This window comes from Taeniopygia guttata, chromosome 15, assembly GCF_048771995.1.
Source record: "Taeniopygia guttata chromosome 15, bTaeGut7.mat, whole genome shotgun sequence".
Classification (NCBI taxonomy): Eukaryota; Metazoa; Chordata; class Aves; order Passeriformes; family Estrildidae; genus Taeniopygia; species Taeniopygia guttata.
Window position 1 is genome coordinate 6,197,513 of NC_133040.1, and position 13,758 is coordinate 6,211,270.

General features: G+C 36.6%; 1 protein-coding gene across 1 annotated transcript; it reads left to right on the plus strand.

Annotated features, from left to right (window-relative positions):
* The first annotated feature begins 74 nt into the window (after positions 1-74).
* Positions 75-12,470, plus strand: CDC45 (cell division cycle 45). The gene is made up of 19 exons (XM_002198809.7): positions 75-214; positions 1,444-1,503; positions 1,802-1,894; positions 2,320-2,457; positions 3,041-3,184; positions 4,115-4,170; positions 4,739-4,787; positions 5,404-5,465; positions 5,860-5,910; positions 6,758-6,877; positions 7,232-7,363; positions 7,737-7,835; positions 8,120-8,281; positions 8,487-8,625; positions 8,988-9,071; positions 9,542-9,660; positions 10,094-10,170; positions 10,725-10,791; positions 11,448-12,470. Exons 1-18 carry the CDS (start codon positions 164-166, stop codon positions 10,787-10,789), a joined length of 1,701 nt encoding a protein of 566 aa, XP_002198845.4. The 5' UTR covers positions 75-163; the 3' UTR covers positions 10,790-10,791; positions 11,448-12,470.
* The last annotated feature ends 1,288 nt before the right edge of the window (positions 12,471-13,758 follow it).

A 13,758-nucleotide genomic window follows, 5' to 3' on the forward strand; every position in this document is an offset into this window, starting at 1 on the left:
TGCTCCGCAGAGGCGGGGTGGGCGCGTTCCTATTGGGCAGTGCTGTGTGAGGCGCGGACCAATGAGAGGCGGCGCTTGTTTGGCGCTCAGTTTGAGTGGCGCGGCCCGCGGCTGCCGCCCGTTCCCGCCGCGCTCCCGTTCCCGCCGCGCTCCCGTTCCCGCCATGTTCGTCTCCGACTGCCGCCGCGAGTTCTACGACCTGATCGCCACCCAGGTGCGGGCAGCGCGCCGGGGCCGGGCCGGAGTGGCTCCCGGAGCGCCCCGGCGGCGGGCGGGGCCGCCTCCCCTGGGCTCTCCCCGCTCTGTGTTCTGGCCGCCTCACGGCGCAGGGTCGGTGCGGGCTGTCCCCGGCTGTGCCCGCGGTGGCTGAGGCGCTGCGGCGCTCCGGGGCGGCGGCGGTCTCGCTCTGGGGGCCGCCGAGTCGGTGGCGGGGAGCACCGGCTGGGCGGCCGCGCTGAGGGCGGCGGGTCCGGCCGTCAGCCGGGTGGTAAAAATCCCTTTCCCGGGTGTTTTCCCCTTCCCTACCCTTGGGAACCCGGGACGAAGCAGCGTCAGCGCGATGAGCTCTCGCCGGGGATTTCACTCAGGGTTCGCCTCCTTCCGCAAAAGTGTTCTTGTGTGCTCTGGATCTCAGGCCTAACCATGACATCGCTGAACCATTTTAAAAAATATCTTTATAACCATTTTGATGTTATTTGCCCAGACACTAAATACTGTTTTCTGTTATCTTTAATGTTTTTCCTGCAATCTTGTAGCACATTTGTTTGCTACTTGTGTTTTTGCAGGGCTTGCTTAACTCCTTTCACTGTGGTAAGATGGTGAAGCTTTTATTGGAAAGTCTTTTAACATTTCTACCAAGGAGATTATATTATGGACTGTGCAAATGAAAGCATTTGTCTTAATTTCTCCAGCTATGAGCAAAACCTCAAAACACCCTTCCCTGAAGACCTAAAACAACACTCTCACAAAACAAACAAAAACCGAACCAACCAACCCTCTCCTTGCCACCCCCAAAAAAATACCAGCCAACCTTGATTTAAATGAAATAATTTCTTTCCTGAGTTGCCTTGCTTTTGCTACAGATTTTTTTTAGTTAAAACTGTTGCCAAACTGTGCTGAAAATGAAGGCTATTCTAAACACAATGAAAATAATTGTAGGGCTTGACTAGGTGTGAAACTGCAGAAGTATGTGAGGTCCAGAGGAAACTGAGTAATTACCTATCCCTAAAGGAGCTGACACATTTTGGGTATGGGTGGAGTTGCTTGTTTTTAATATTGACAGATATCCAAATTCTGGTTGCAGGTCCATTCAGAAGCAATCTTGTTTTATGCTTGTGATGATTTCTATCTGAATTTCTGGTGTCTCAGTGTTCCATGCATTTCATGTACCAGCATGCTCTATTTGGCACCTATATTAATACTATTATTTTGTTATTTTTACAGCGTGTTCTTCTTCTTGTTGCTTCAGATGTTGATGCATTATGTGCTTGTAAAATACTCCAAGTAAGTCTTGGTTCATTATCACTGCAAGCTGACAGTATGAGAAAAATATGTATGCCCTGGGATCCTATACATGGGTGTGAACTAAGGAGAGGGGGAAGCTTTAATCTGCTTTTGTAACATTTGTTTCCATGAGTTATGGCACTGAAAACTGGGGAGTCATAATCTCAGAGCTCACGTAGATTTGTCATTTGGGGTGGTTTTATTTTAAGGGTTTGTATGGAATAGACTCGGCCTGGTGTAGCATTGTAGGAGAGGCTGTTTCCCCTCCCCTCTGCTCACAGCTGTTGCTTCCTTGCAGGCTTTGTTTCAGTGTGACCACGTGCAATACACACTCGTGCCAGTGGCTGGGTGGCAAGAGCTTGAAACTGCCTTTCTGGAGCATAAAGATCAGGTGAAAAAATACTGGAAAATTTTTGAGCTGTAGGTCATCTTTTGTGAAGTTAAACTGCTTTCCTTCCCCAATTTAGAATGTCAACACTTAACTCATTGTTATTATTGTTATGGTTTCTTAAAACTGTGGTTACATTTTAACATACCAGTAATAAACTTGTCAAGTTTTTAACATCACCTCCAACAAATGTGCTATAAAGTTGATAGAGTCAAATGGAGTTTGCACACATTTTGAGATAAAAAGGTGCAGGTTTTTGTGTTTTGCCTTAAAAAAAATCTGCCTCAGAGACATCAAATATCAGAAAATAAACAGAAGTTTTGGCAATGATGAGTGCTCTGTGGGTTTTGTAAACATATTTTCAGTTTTCCATGTTTCCTGGCAATTTAAGTAACAAGCTCCTTCTCTTTTTCTGCTTTTGTTTGCAGTTCAAATACTTTGTTCTTATTAATTGTGGTGCTAATGTAGACCTCCTGGAAATCTTGCAGCCTGAAGAAGACACTTTTTTTTTTGTGTGTGACAGTCACAGACCGATCAATGTAGTGAATGTTTACAATGACACACAGGTAAAACTTCGCTTCCATAATAAAAACCTCCCCACAGTGTGGTGGTGAGCAGTGTAGTGCTTTTCTGTGCTTGCAAAACTGGTTAGAACATTAGCTTGTAGGTCAGAAAGCAGCACTAATAAATAAATATTTGCAGTAGTAATGTACATGACCAGAAAAAATCATTTTTCCAGTAGTGAAATGTCTAAAGTTAGCAATGTGGTAGTTGTCAGTAGTAAGCACCTGTTAATGTTGTTGCTATAAATCAAACTGCCATAAATCAAAGGATAAAGATCCCTCCAGAATGTAACATTATTATTTCTCAGCATCTAGCAGCACCTAGAATTTAAAGTATTAAGCATAAATTATTTTATTTTAGCAAGCATTAAAATGATAATTTTTTCAGTAATGCTCTAGCAATGGAATATAGATTTTTACTCTTATTTTCTATAAATCAGTACGGTAGTTGCATTAAAAACCAAAGTTTTGTTATGCCAGGAATTAATACAGTCTAAATGAATTTTTTGGTTTATTTTCTAAGTAAGATTGTATTTTGCTCACTAAATAAGATACATACTCTAAAATACAGTTTTCTCCTTGCTAGATTAAGCTGTTAGTCAAGCAAGATGATGATCTTGATATTCCTGCTTATGATGACATCTTCAGAGATGAGGAGGAGGAGGAAGAGGACTCAGAGAATGAAAGTGATGGCTCAGAACCCCTAGAGAAGCGCAGACGTTTTGAAGAGGTTTGTTTCACGGCTGTGTTCTGAAAGGAGGAAAAATAACTATTGCATATATTTTACATAATAATAATATTTGAGTTTTAAAATTGTCTTGCATTAGATCACAAATCCAAGTACAAGATTTAAAAATAATGTACTACAACAGGTAGTTTCACATAAACAACATATTTATTTATCTGAACTACACAGAAATATTTTCTCCAAATTAAAAAAAAACCTGTTTTGAACTTACTTATGCATAATTCTTTGTATAATCAATGAACTGGAGAGATCTATCTCCTAATATGTGCTGTGGGCTTGGCAGTCTAGCAATAGAACTTTAGATATGAACTCCTTTTACAAAAAAAATGTTTGAGAAGACACGAGCTCACAAATCATTTAGCAATGCATTTTGTCTGTGCTTGTAGCAGTAAACTAACAAAAGTATATTAAGTGTACACATGAAATTTAATTTGCCATGTTACTTGTAGCTTATTTTCTATTTATATTATGGAAGCAAACAAAGGCATGAGACCAGCAACATTAAAGGACAACTAAATATAAAGACATCCTTAGATTTAATATATATTTCATGTTATCTTTGTTATCTTCCCATTAGTATTGTACTTTTTTTTCCTAGTAATATAAGAAGGGCACTGTTTAAGTCAAAGAAGCTGTCCAATTCAAAAGAAATTTACAAATACACAAAAGTTTTTCTAAGATCTGTTAAACATTTCACAAAGATCTTATGTGTGTTCATTGGAAATATTTTTGATAATACTTTCCACATTATATACTGTTAATGGCAATATATTTTTTAAAGAAAAGAAATATTTTTCATGAACATTTTAATTACATTTTTAAAATTAAATTTTAATAATTGAGATATCTAGATCTATTAATCTATTAGAATTTTTTTTCTAGCTTTTTAACATCCTGGAAATTAATTTACAGGAGGTAATAGAGAGGACGATGAAAAGGCGACAAAGGCGAGAATGGGAAGCACGCAGGTGTGTAAATGGTTTTTTTGTATTGCTTCTGTCTTTTTCATTCTTTGATTAAAAAAGATATCAAGCTGTGATTTGCAAGATGCTTTAGTTACAATTTTGTTTAGAATGTTGAGAGATATATTTAGTGTATAAAAATAAAATGTTTAAATGGAGGAAGTTTTAAATAGTAATTTAAAACTTGATTAGCAATAGGTACATTGGCTCACTTCAAACAGCTGTAATATTCTTATCTTGTCTGTCTTAGGGTGAAATTTGTCCTTCTGTTTCCTACTTTTACAATCCCACTGTAGTAAATAGGAATGAGCAGGAACAAATCAGATAAAATGGAATTTAAGGAATAGTGACATAAAAAATGTTTCCTTTTTGCTTTTAGTGCATTTCAGTGTGGTTTCCATGTTGTTACTAAAGTCTAGTTGCATTGCAGATAAATAATTTCTAGTACAAGTTTAATATTTTAATTGTTAAAATGAAATTTAAATATTAATCACCATTTCTGGCTTATTTTTTTAATTGGCTCCAATGACCAGTTCACCACTTAGTCAAATCTGGTTTTTTTTCCCCATTTTAGACGAGAAATTCTTTTTGATTATGAACAATATGAATACCATGGAACCTCAGTAAGTATAAACTCTAATGTTTGCTATAAATCTTTAGGGTGACCTTGTAAAGGTAATTGGACAATATCCAATTTTATAATTATCTATTGCAATTATATAATTATCTAATAATACTATTCAATATAATAATATTATTGCATCTCACTATTTTTGTATCTTATTGTTATCTATATAAATTTCATCATATATATACAAGTAGTTTAACTTAGCTCAAGGTTTTATAGCTTTTTTTTAGATCTTTGCAAGGGTATCTACCCATTTACAAATATTGTCACAAAAATACTTGAGCATGTAGGGAGCTTGTTTGTCTTTCAAAGTGTCAGGATATCCCAAACACAGTCCTTAGGACACCAAACTGTTCTTGCTGTCATTTGGCCTATCTGATTATTTATGTTTTATTAAGTGTTTGCTTTCTATGTAATGCAAGTTTACAGAGCACTCAAGAATATTTTTCTTTCTACTTAATATTTTAGGAAGAAGCTAGCAGATTGTCAGACTCCAGGGTGCTTTTTAGGGCTTTAGTAACATGTGCTAGTACTTGGCAGATTGAACTGTTCTATTTGTTTAGTGAACTGTGTCATGTGTTCATTTGTCTTTTTGCTTCTCCCTCTTGTAGTCTGCAATGGTGATGTTTGATCTGGCATGGATAATGTCTAAGGACTTGAATGACATGTTGTGGTAGGTTTCCATCATCATTTTTTGTAGAGATTGGAAGCTTAAACCTGCCACAAAGGCAGGCAAGATTTCCCAAAATTACTTGGTTTCACTATGAGATTCCAGTTTCTTTTGGCAGTGGATGCTTATTTTCAACTAAAACATGCATCTGTGTAAATTAATTAAAAGCAATAACAGATTTTGCATGGAAAAAGGAAGAATGGTACTATATGTGAATGCCTACAAAAGAGGGAATAATAATAGAAAACTTTGTTATTAACTTCTCTGTACTGCTGTTAAACAATGTTTCTCATTTGTCCTCTTACCTACTTAGAGGATTAAATATAATTTACCCTATTAGAATATTTGTCAGTTTAACCTTTTTTTTTTCTATTTCTTTTTTCAAAACAAATTTTAGGTGGGCTATTGTTGGCCTAACAGATCAATGGGTCCAAGAGAAAATCACTCAGTAAGAAAGTTTTTTTTAAAGTTTATCTTTCTTCTTATTATTCTTTCTTATTTATTTGTCTATCTTTTAAAATTTAGTTTTTGGGATTAACTAACAGCAATTAGTAGAAATCAGGAAACATCAGGGTGTAACAGTGTAACAGATATAAGTAATTAACAGTGATATTAAATATATTAATGCCTGTATGTGATTTGTTGCCTTCCAAAGAAAGGAATGTATATCTTTAAAAAATTACTTTTTGTTATTTAGAATTTTAAGCTAACTTTGTTTTCCACCAAATTATAAATCAATCACTTTTGATCTAGGAGGAAATTGTGTTTAATGGTAGATTACCTGAGCATGAACTTGATACAACTTTATTAAATGAAGAAACATTTGTATGTTCTGTATCCTCCAGGTTCCGTTTCAGATATTTTTTCCTCTTTTTTTTATTTCTTACTAGATGTGATCAGAATTCTAGTATTACATGTGTAGACTTTAATTCTGGTGTTACATTTTTAGTAATACATGGACATTTAAAATAGATACATATAATAAGTAAGTGATTTCTTTGGTCATTTTATTTTTTGTTTTGTTGTATTATTTTGTTTTGGTTTAGGTTTTTTGGTTTGAATTTTTGGTTTTGTTTTGGTGTTTTTTTTTTTTGTGAGTTGGGTTGTTGTTTTTTTTTTAATTGCCTGAGTAAAAAGATGAATACTAAAAAAACATTATTTAACGAGTTGGGAGGGTTTAAAACTGTATCCATGGTTTTCATGCTGCAGACTTTAAGAAGCGTTTTTATTTTCTTGTAATCAAGAACAAAAATTCCCAGGCAGAAGGTGAAGTGAGAAACTTGTTTTTGTTTCAGAATGAAGTATGTGACCGACATCGGGATCCTGCAGCGCCACGTGTCCCGCCACAACCACCGCAACGAGGATGAGGAGAACTCTCTGTCCATTGACTGCATGAGAATTGCATTTGAATATGAGTATCCTTAAAGAAGGTCTGGGGTGAACTTCTCTGGACTTTTTACCTAGGGGAAAATATCCCAGCACCATCTCTGCTGAGAATGGAAATAAATAAAATAAAGGGAAATCCAAACGTTTTGTTGTGCATGGATCCCTCTTTCAGCTGCTGGTGGGGCTTCAGTTCAGCTTAACCTTCCAGAACTGGTTACAAGTCAACATTGCTACTCTTGAGTTCCATCTCCTGAGCTTCTTGCTGCATTTTATGCAGCACAGGCATACCATATGTAAGGGCAGCTGAATCCTTTCCTACTTGTGGAGTTTGTATGGTCAGAGAATATTTGTGTTTGCAATTATTTGCCATAACTCCTGCTCAGCCTACGCCTGGCACTGTACCAGCACTGGTCTCTCTATGAAAGTCTCTGTAACACCTGCTACACCTCTGCCAGCCTCAAGCTTTGGTCTGTACAAGGACAGAAGAGGCTTCAGGAGTTTTTGGCTGACATGGGGTGAGTTCTAAAAATTTGAATCATTTTTTTCAATTTCTTACAGGAAAATACTCAGAATAAAGCTTGCAAGTACTCAAGCTGTTGGTTTTTAAATATGATTGTGGGGCTCAGAATAGGTAGCAGTGTCTCAGAGTTACACAACTTGTGTATTAGTTTACAAGGAACACTTGCTGTATGCTTTTATGGAATGACAGCTCAGTAAAGTAACCTCTGCTTCCTTGCATTCACTTTTCAGTGACTGAAAAAACAAATGCATTAAGTTAGACTTAACCTTGCTAAATTATCTAATAATTTTGAAAGTGCTGTGAGAAAAAGGCAAAATATTTGTTTCTTCTGGCATACCTGTCAATTAATTTTTTCCTTCTTTTCTTAGTCTGCCCTTGAAGCAAGTGAAACAGAAGTTTAATTCCATGGACATGTCATTGAAAGAAAATCTTCGGGAGATGATTGAAGAATCTGCAAACAAATTTGGGTAAATTGTTTTAAATACAAATATTTTGTCAGGAAATACTTTTCAATTAAGTTCAAATATGTTTGTATGAAGAAGATCTAACATGTTGTTTTTAAAAATATGATTCTTAGATTGACAAAGTAACACTAGATTTGTTGCAAATGTTAGTATAAGGGGTTTTTTTCATGTTCTTAAGATTAACATACTGGGGAGACACCTGGTCAATGTTGATCATGTTCATTATTTATTAATTTAATGTTTATTAATTATTATTGCTCATTTCCTGGGTTTATTTCATTTTGCAGAATGAAAGATTTGCGAGTTCAGACTTTCAGCATTCACTTTGGCTTTAAGAACAAGTTCTCAGCAAGTGACATAGTTTATGCAACAACTTCTCTCATGGAGAACATAGAGAAAGAGGGGCCTGAAACAACTAATTTCATTAAGGCTTTGGACAGTCTCTCCAGGTACTGAAAATATGCCTCTTCAGTATTTTGCAATTTTATTTAGGGCAATGTATTGGGATTATGGATTGAAAATACGAATTGTTGCTTCATAAGCTATTGAAGAAAAAAAATCAAAGTATCTCTGTGAATAGTATTTAGATATAATTTTTATGTGAAAAACTTTGTTTTACTAAGGAAGTGTTTGTTTTTTTCCTTTTTGTTGCAGGGGTAACTTGGACAAGCTGCACCAAGGACTAGACCTAGCCAAAAAGCAGCTACGTGCCATTCAGCAGACAGTGGCCAGCTGTATTTGCACCAACCTTGTCATTTCCCAGGGGCCATTTCTCTATTGCTCCCTCATGGAGGTCAGAATTTTGTGTTTGAGCTCTCATTTGACTCTTTTTTTTTGACTGTATCATCCTTGAATAAATTTCCTTAAGTGCTTGTCACAGCAAGAATTACTCTGTAAGAAAGAACCTATTTCTCTGTACTGTGCTGTCCTCTGATGGGTCAATATTGACATTGCTCTGAAATTCCAAAAGGCGGAATCACCCCTCATAAAGGGGAGAGGGCTTTGCTGCAAAGCTGGGTGAGTTCAACCTCCTGTATTGTACTGGTTCTTATTAGTGTTCTTTGAGCCACACAAAGCTTCTAGACTTGGTAGTAGACAATAAAACTGAGTAAGAATCATCTTGGGTTGTAATTGAAATAATTCTTCTTTTCCTAGGGCACACCAGATGTGAAACTGTTTTCCAAACCAGTGTCTCTATGTCTGCTTAGTAAATACTTACTGAAGTCATTCGTTTGCTCTGTAAGTAGATCAAAAACATTTGACTCACAAACTTCTGGCTGGTGTAGTACTTAATGTTCTGTAGATACTTGCAGTTGATAATTCAAAGCATTATAGGAAACTATTAATAATGATTTTTTGCTGATTGATTGGATGGTTTTAGCATATTTGTGAATGCTGCTCTAGGGAAGATTCCTATTTGGAGACTTCATAGCACTGAGTTTTCATTACTAAGATAATAACTTTTTGTAATAACGTTTTTGTAATTTTGTAAGTTTTGAGGGAATACATCACTGAAATTTCTATTAGTCCTTAAAGTGACTTTTATTGTAAGGAACAGTGTATTAAGAGATCCTGTAAAGAAACCACCTTCTGTTGAGCTGCAGAATATCTGTATCCTTAGGTGACTATTTATATGTTATCTCACATGGAGAGCTGATATTAAATTGCTTTCTGAGCCTTGTGTAACCAAGAAGCTTTCTGACTTCCAGACAAAAAACAAGCGTTGCAAGCTGCTGCCCCTGGTCATGGCTGCACCCATGGATGTTGAACAGGGAACTGTGATCATGGTGGGGATTCCTCCAGAGACAGAAAGCTCAGACAAAAAGAAGTAAGCAAAGTATTTACAAGTTCTAAACCTGTCTCTGAAGCAAATATATCTTTCCTGTACCTATTTAACACTGACTATGTTGACTTGAATTGTATCCTTCTCAAAAACACACCTTCTGCATACAACAGGCATGAGGTACTTTGAGAGAGGATACAGATCTTCAAGCAAGGTCTCACAATCCTTGCAAGGATTTTTCTTTTCCTTCCCTCTTAAAAGAGGGAAATAGTTTACCATATGGCCCATGACTTAATTTCTAAAAGCCTCCATTGTAAAATTTTTGCACATGAATAAGTGAGGTGTGTGTTGAATACACCCCACCTGTAAAACCATCTGGAAGCCATTTCCACCTCTCAGCCAGGAAAAAGTTCCTCGCTTCTACCTCAGTAAACATCCTTTCCCGTGGCACTCATTCATATTTCTGCTCCTGCCTCAGCTTTTTTGGAAGAGCCTTCGAGAAGGCTGCGGAGAGCACCAGCTCCCGGACGCTGCACAACCACTTCGAGATGTCGAGTGAGTAGCGGGGCCCGCGGGGGGCGGCGCTGGCTCGGCCATGCTGGCAGCGCTGCCTCCTGCTGCACAAAGCAGCCAGCCTGGCTTTGAGACAGTGCATTCTGCATCCACTAACGCTTTGCACATGTGCACTTCGCTTTACAGTCCGTGATGCTATCCCTGAAATCTTTAAATTTAGCAGCCAAACCAAGCATGGTGTTGATGGGACACTTAAGTGGTGAAATCAGCCTGTCTTGCACATGCTCAAAAAAGAGACAGTCTTTTAAAACAATATCTATGTTGAACATACACAGAAATATTCTTAGATATATGAAGTGCCTGCTCTGTTGTGGAGTGAGCACCTACAAATTAGTTTGCTAGTATTTAAGTACAAAATAAAAAATGTCCCTTGCATTTTGCCCAAATAGCTTTTCCTCCTTAAAGATGGGTAAGAATATAAATTAGTATACTCAGGCTTATTGTTCTTCAAGAGAATATACCTGGTATATCTTCTGGTGATGTCTGGTAGATCTTTCAGTTATTTGTATCCTGTAATAAAATATTTCTTATTTTAGTAATTGAATTGAAAACAGAAGATCGGAGCAAATTTCTGGATGCACTCATTTCTCTCTTGTCTTAAAGGTAAGACACAGTAAAGATTAATTTAAAAATTATTACAAATCAAGTAACCTGCCACTATCTGTAGAATATTTTTTAAAAATATGGCAACTTTTAGTGAAAATATAAATTGCAGCTAAGAGTTTCTTACAAAGACAACTGTTTTCCTCTGGAGAAGGAGGCAGACAATGTGAAAGCAAAATTTTTTCATCCTTAAGGGATTTATTTAAGTTTCATCATCTGTGAGCTTCTCTGTCATTGTTCCTAACTCTTTATAGCTTTTTAATTTACAGTGTGGAGAGTAGCATCAGTTTGTGTTGTGAGAGAAATGGCAACATTAGCTTAATTGTAGGTGATCTTCTATTACTGACATTTAATTCTGATGGCTTGTTTGAGCTCAGGATGGAATTTTGGCCATAGCAGTGCCACTGGCTTTGATGTTAATGCAGAATTTGCATATTTCTTTCCCAGTGTTAGGGTTGTAGCCTAGGCTGGTGTGTAGTTTTTACCTGGAACAGAGATGGGGATATAAGAATTTAGTTGTGAAGTAGCTGCACAGTAGTCCAAACCTGCTTGTTAAGCAGCAGAGGCATGCATGGCTGACAGGATTTCTACATCCATTTGTTTCATTCTTTACACTTTGACTACTGATTGTTTTGTCTTCTGCTCTTATTATGCAGTGGTGCTTTTTGGCTCCTTGTGCTGGAAGCTGAGGAGGAGACCCTCTGAAATGATTTTGGATGTTCCAAAGTTCATGGTGCTGCAGTTTTGGTGTATCTTAGGTATTGGTACAGGCCTGGACTGGTGTTTTTATGCCTTTTGGGAGGTCAAAAGGATTTTGACACAGAGATATTGAACACTTCTTTTTCTAAATATCTGACCTTGGTAATTGCAAAGACTGTCACCTGGTATTTGTACATAGGATTTCTATTTATCAAGCCTGCTTTTATTAGTAGATGTACTCTTGTGATGTTCCGTTGTTGATTGATAAAAAAATAGGTTTTGGAGTTCCATATTTATATTACTGTTCAATTGTACTTTTAAAATTGTCTTGAATGCTTTTTATTTTTTTAAACAAACTATTTGAAACTCTCCTTGAAGTTCTAGAATGCTGAAAATGTTTTTTAGTGTTACCAGATTGAAGTCCTGTATTTTAATTGAAAGACTTGTTTTGTGAGAGGAGTTTTAAGATTTCAGGGTTTCTAAAATCCAAATACTGAGTAACTGCCAAATATCAAATGAAAAATCCAGAGAATACCAGTATCAATAAAACCTTTTTAGTCATGCCTTGTGATACTGTATTGTCACTTGTAGCTTGACTCTGGGAATAATTTTCCTGGAAGGAGGCTGAAGTACTATGATAATTCTGTGTAGAGCATAGCACTGTAAGTATTGACAGAGTAGCTTTTTGTGTTCCACAGCAGATTTCATTTTACTTTGGTCGTATGAAATGTCTCATTGGCCTTACGCTGCTGAGCTCTGGTGGCTGTGTATATGTGTACATGTGGAATGCTCTTCTATTTGAAGTGTTTGCCTGAATTCACTGTGACTTCAATATCTTCATGTATTGCAACAAATACATAGAGGTTATGTATCATTACATCATTCTTTGTACATATTTTAATACAGATTAATTTAATATTAAATGTGATTTAAATGTGGCCAACAGAAACCTAATTAAACTATTTTTATTCAAAACAGAAGATGGTTTGGATTTTTTAAAAAAAATTTATATGTTGTCATCTTATCTGAATAAAATCCCTGTGCTAAGGTGGGATGGCCAAAAAATTGTGCTTCCTAAGATAAAGCAATGCTGCCTTTTGGTTTTGCATGCTGCCTAGGTAGGATTGGCAATAAATTATATTGCACCTTACCAGCACATTTTGGGTTTTACTCAGCATACAGAAATTCTGTCACTTTTCTGAACCACCTCGCAGGTCTTTAGGTCTCTGGAAATGGAAATCCAGAAGTTTCTGCTGTCTTTTGAACAAATAATGCCAGGCCAATTAATATGTAAATGGTACAAGTCTCTGTGACAGTGGAGAGCACTTCTAAATATTTTCACTTTGTCTTTCAGTTGCGAACTGCTCAGTGAATTAAATCAGATAAGTGTGGGGAATTAATTTATTTATCACAAAAGAATCACTGCCATTTCCTCAGTATTTAATTACTAACTAGTTCAGCCCTATCATATATTTAAGACTTCTTTTACTAGGTGACTGTCATGTTTTGAAAAATGGACAAATTTTCAGGCACAAGCACCCTTTCACTTCAGCATGTTCTGTTGTACTGGGAAGATGAGAAGTGGGAGCCAGTTTTTCTGCTGGGATGTGTTGGTAATTGCTTTACTGCCAGGTTCTTCAACCAAGTGTGTGTAACATAAAACATAAACCTTTACTCTTTTTTTTTTTTTTTTTTTTTTTTTTTTTTTTTTTTTTTTTGGTTGGTTTTTGCTGGTTTTTAAGGTTCAATTTTTCCCAAGATTTGCTGGAAGTACCCAAAATGCTTTTGCAAATTTTGGAATTTATCAGCTGTTGAACTGATTCCCAGGTCATCCAAATGTGGCTATAAATCAGTCAGGAGTGTGGAATGCTGTGTAAAAAGAAAGTTATTAAATCTACATGGACACCTGAAGAACTCTCTGCCAATAGATAAAAAATTTCAGAATTGTGGACAATAGAATCTGAGGCTCATTATGTAGTTTATTTTAGGCTACAGAATTTGTTGATTTATGTGTTAATACTACCTGAATAATTGTGTGAGGAGATTGTGGAGCAGTTTCATTCAGCAGCAGTAACTTGGTGGTTTGAGTGGCCCACAAATTGAAATTTGTGTAGGTTGGGTAAAATGGTCACTTGACATCTCTGCCTGAAGAGATAATTATGCTTTTGACTGATTATCACAAAAAGAAATTGTGGCTCTAATGACTCATTTTAAAATAGAGCACCGAAAAATCAACTTAGCCTCTTAAATGTGCAGTCATATTCCACC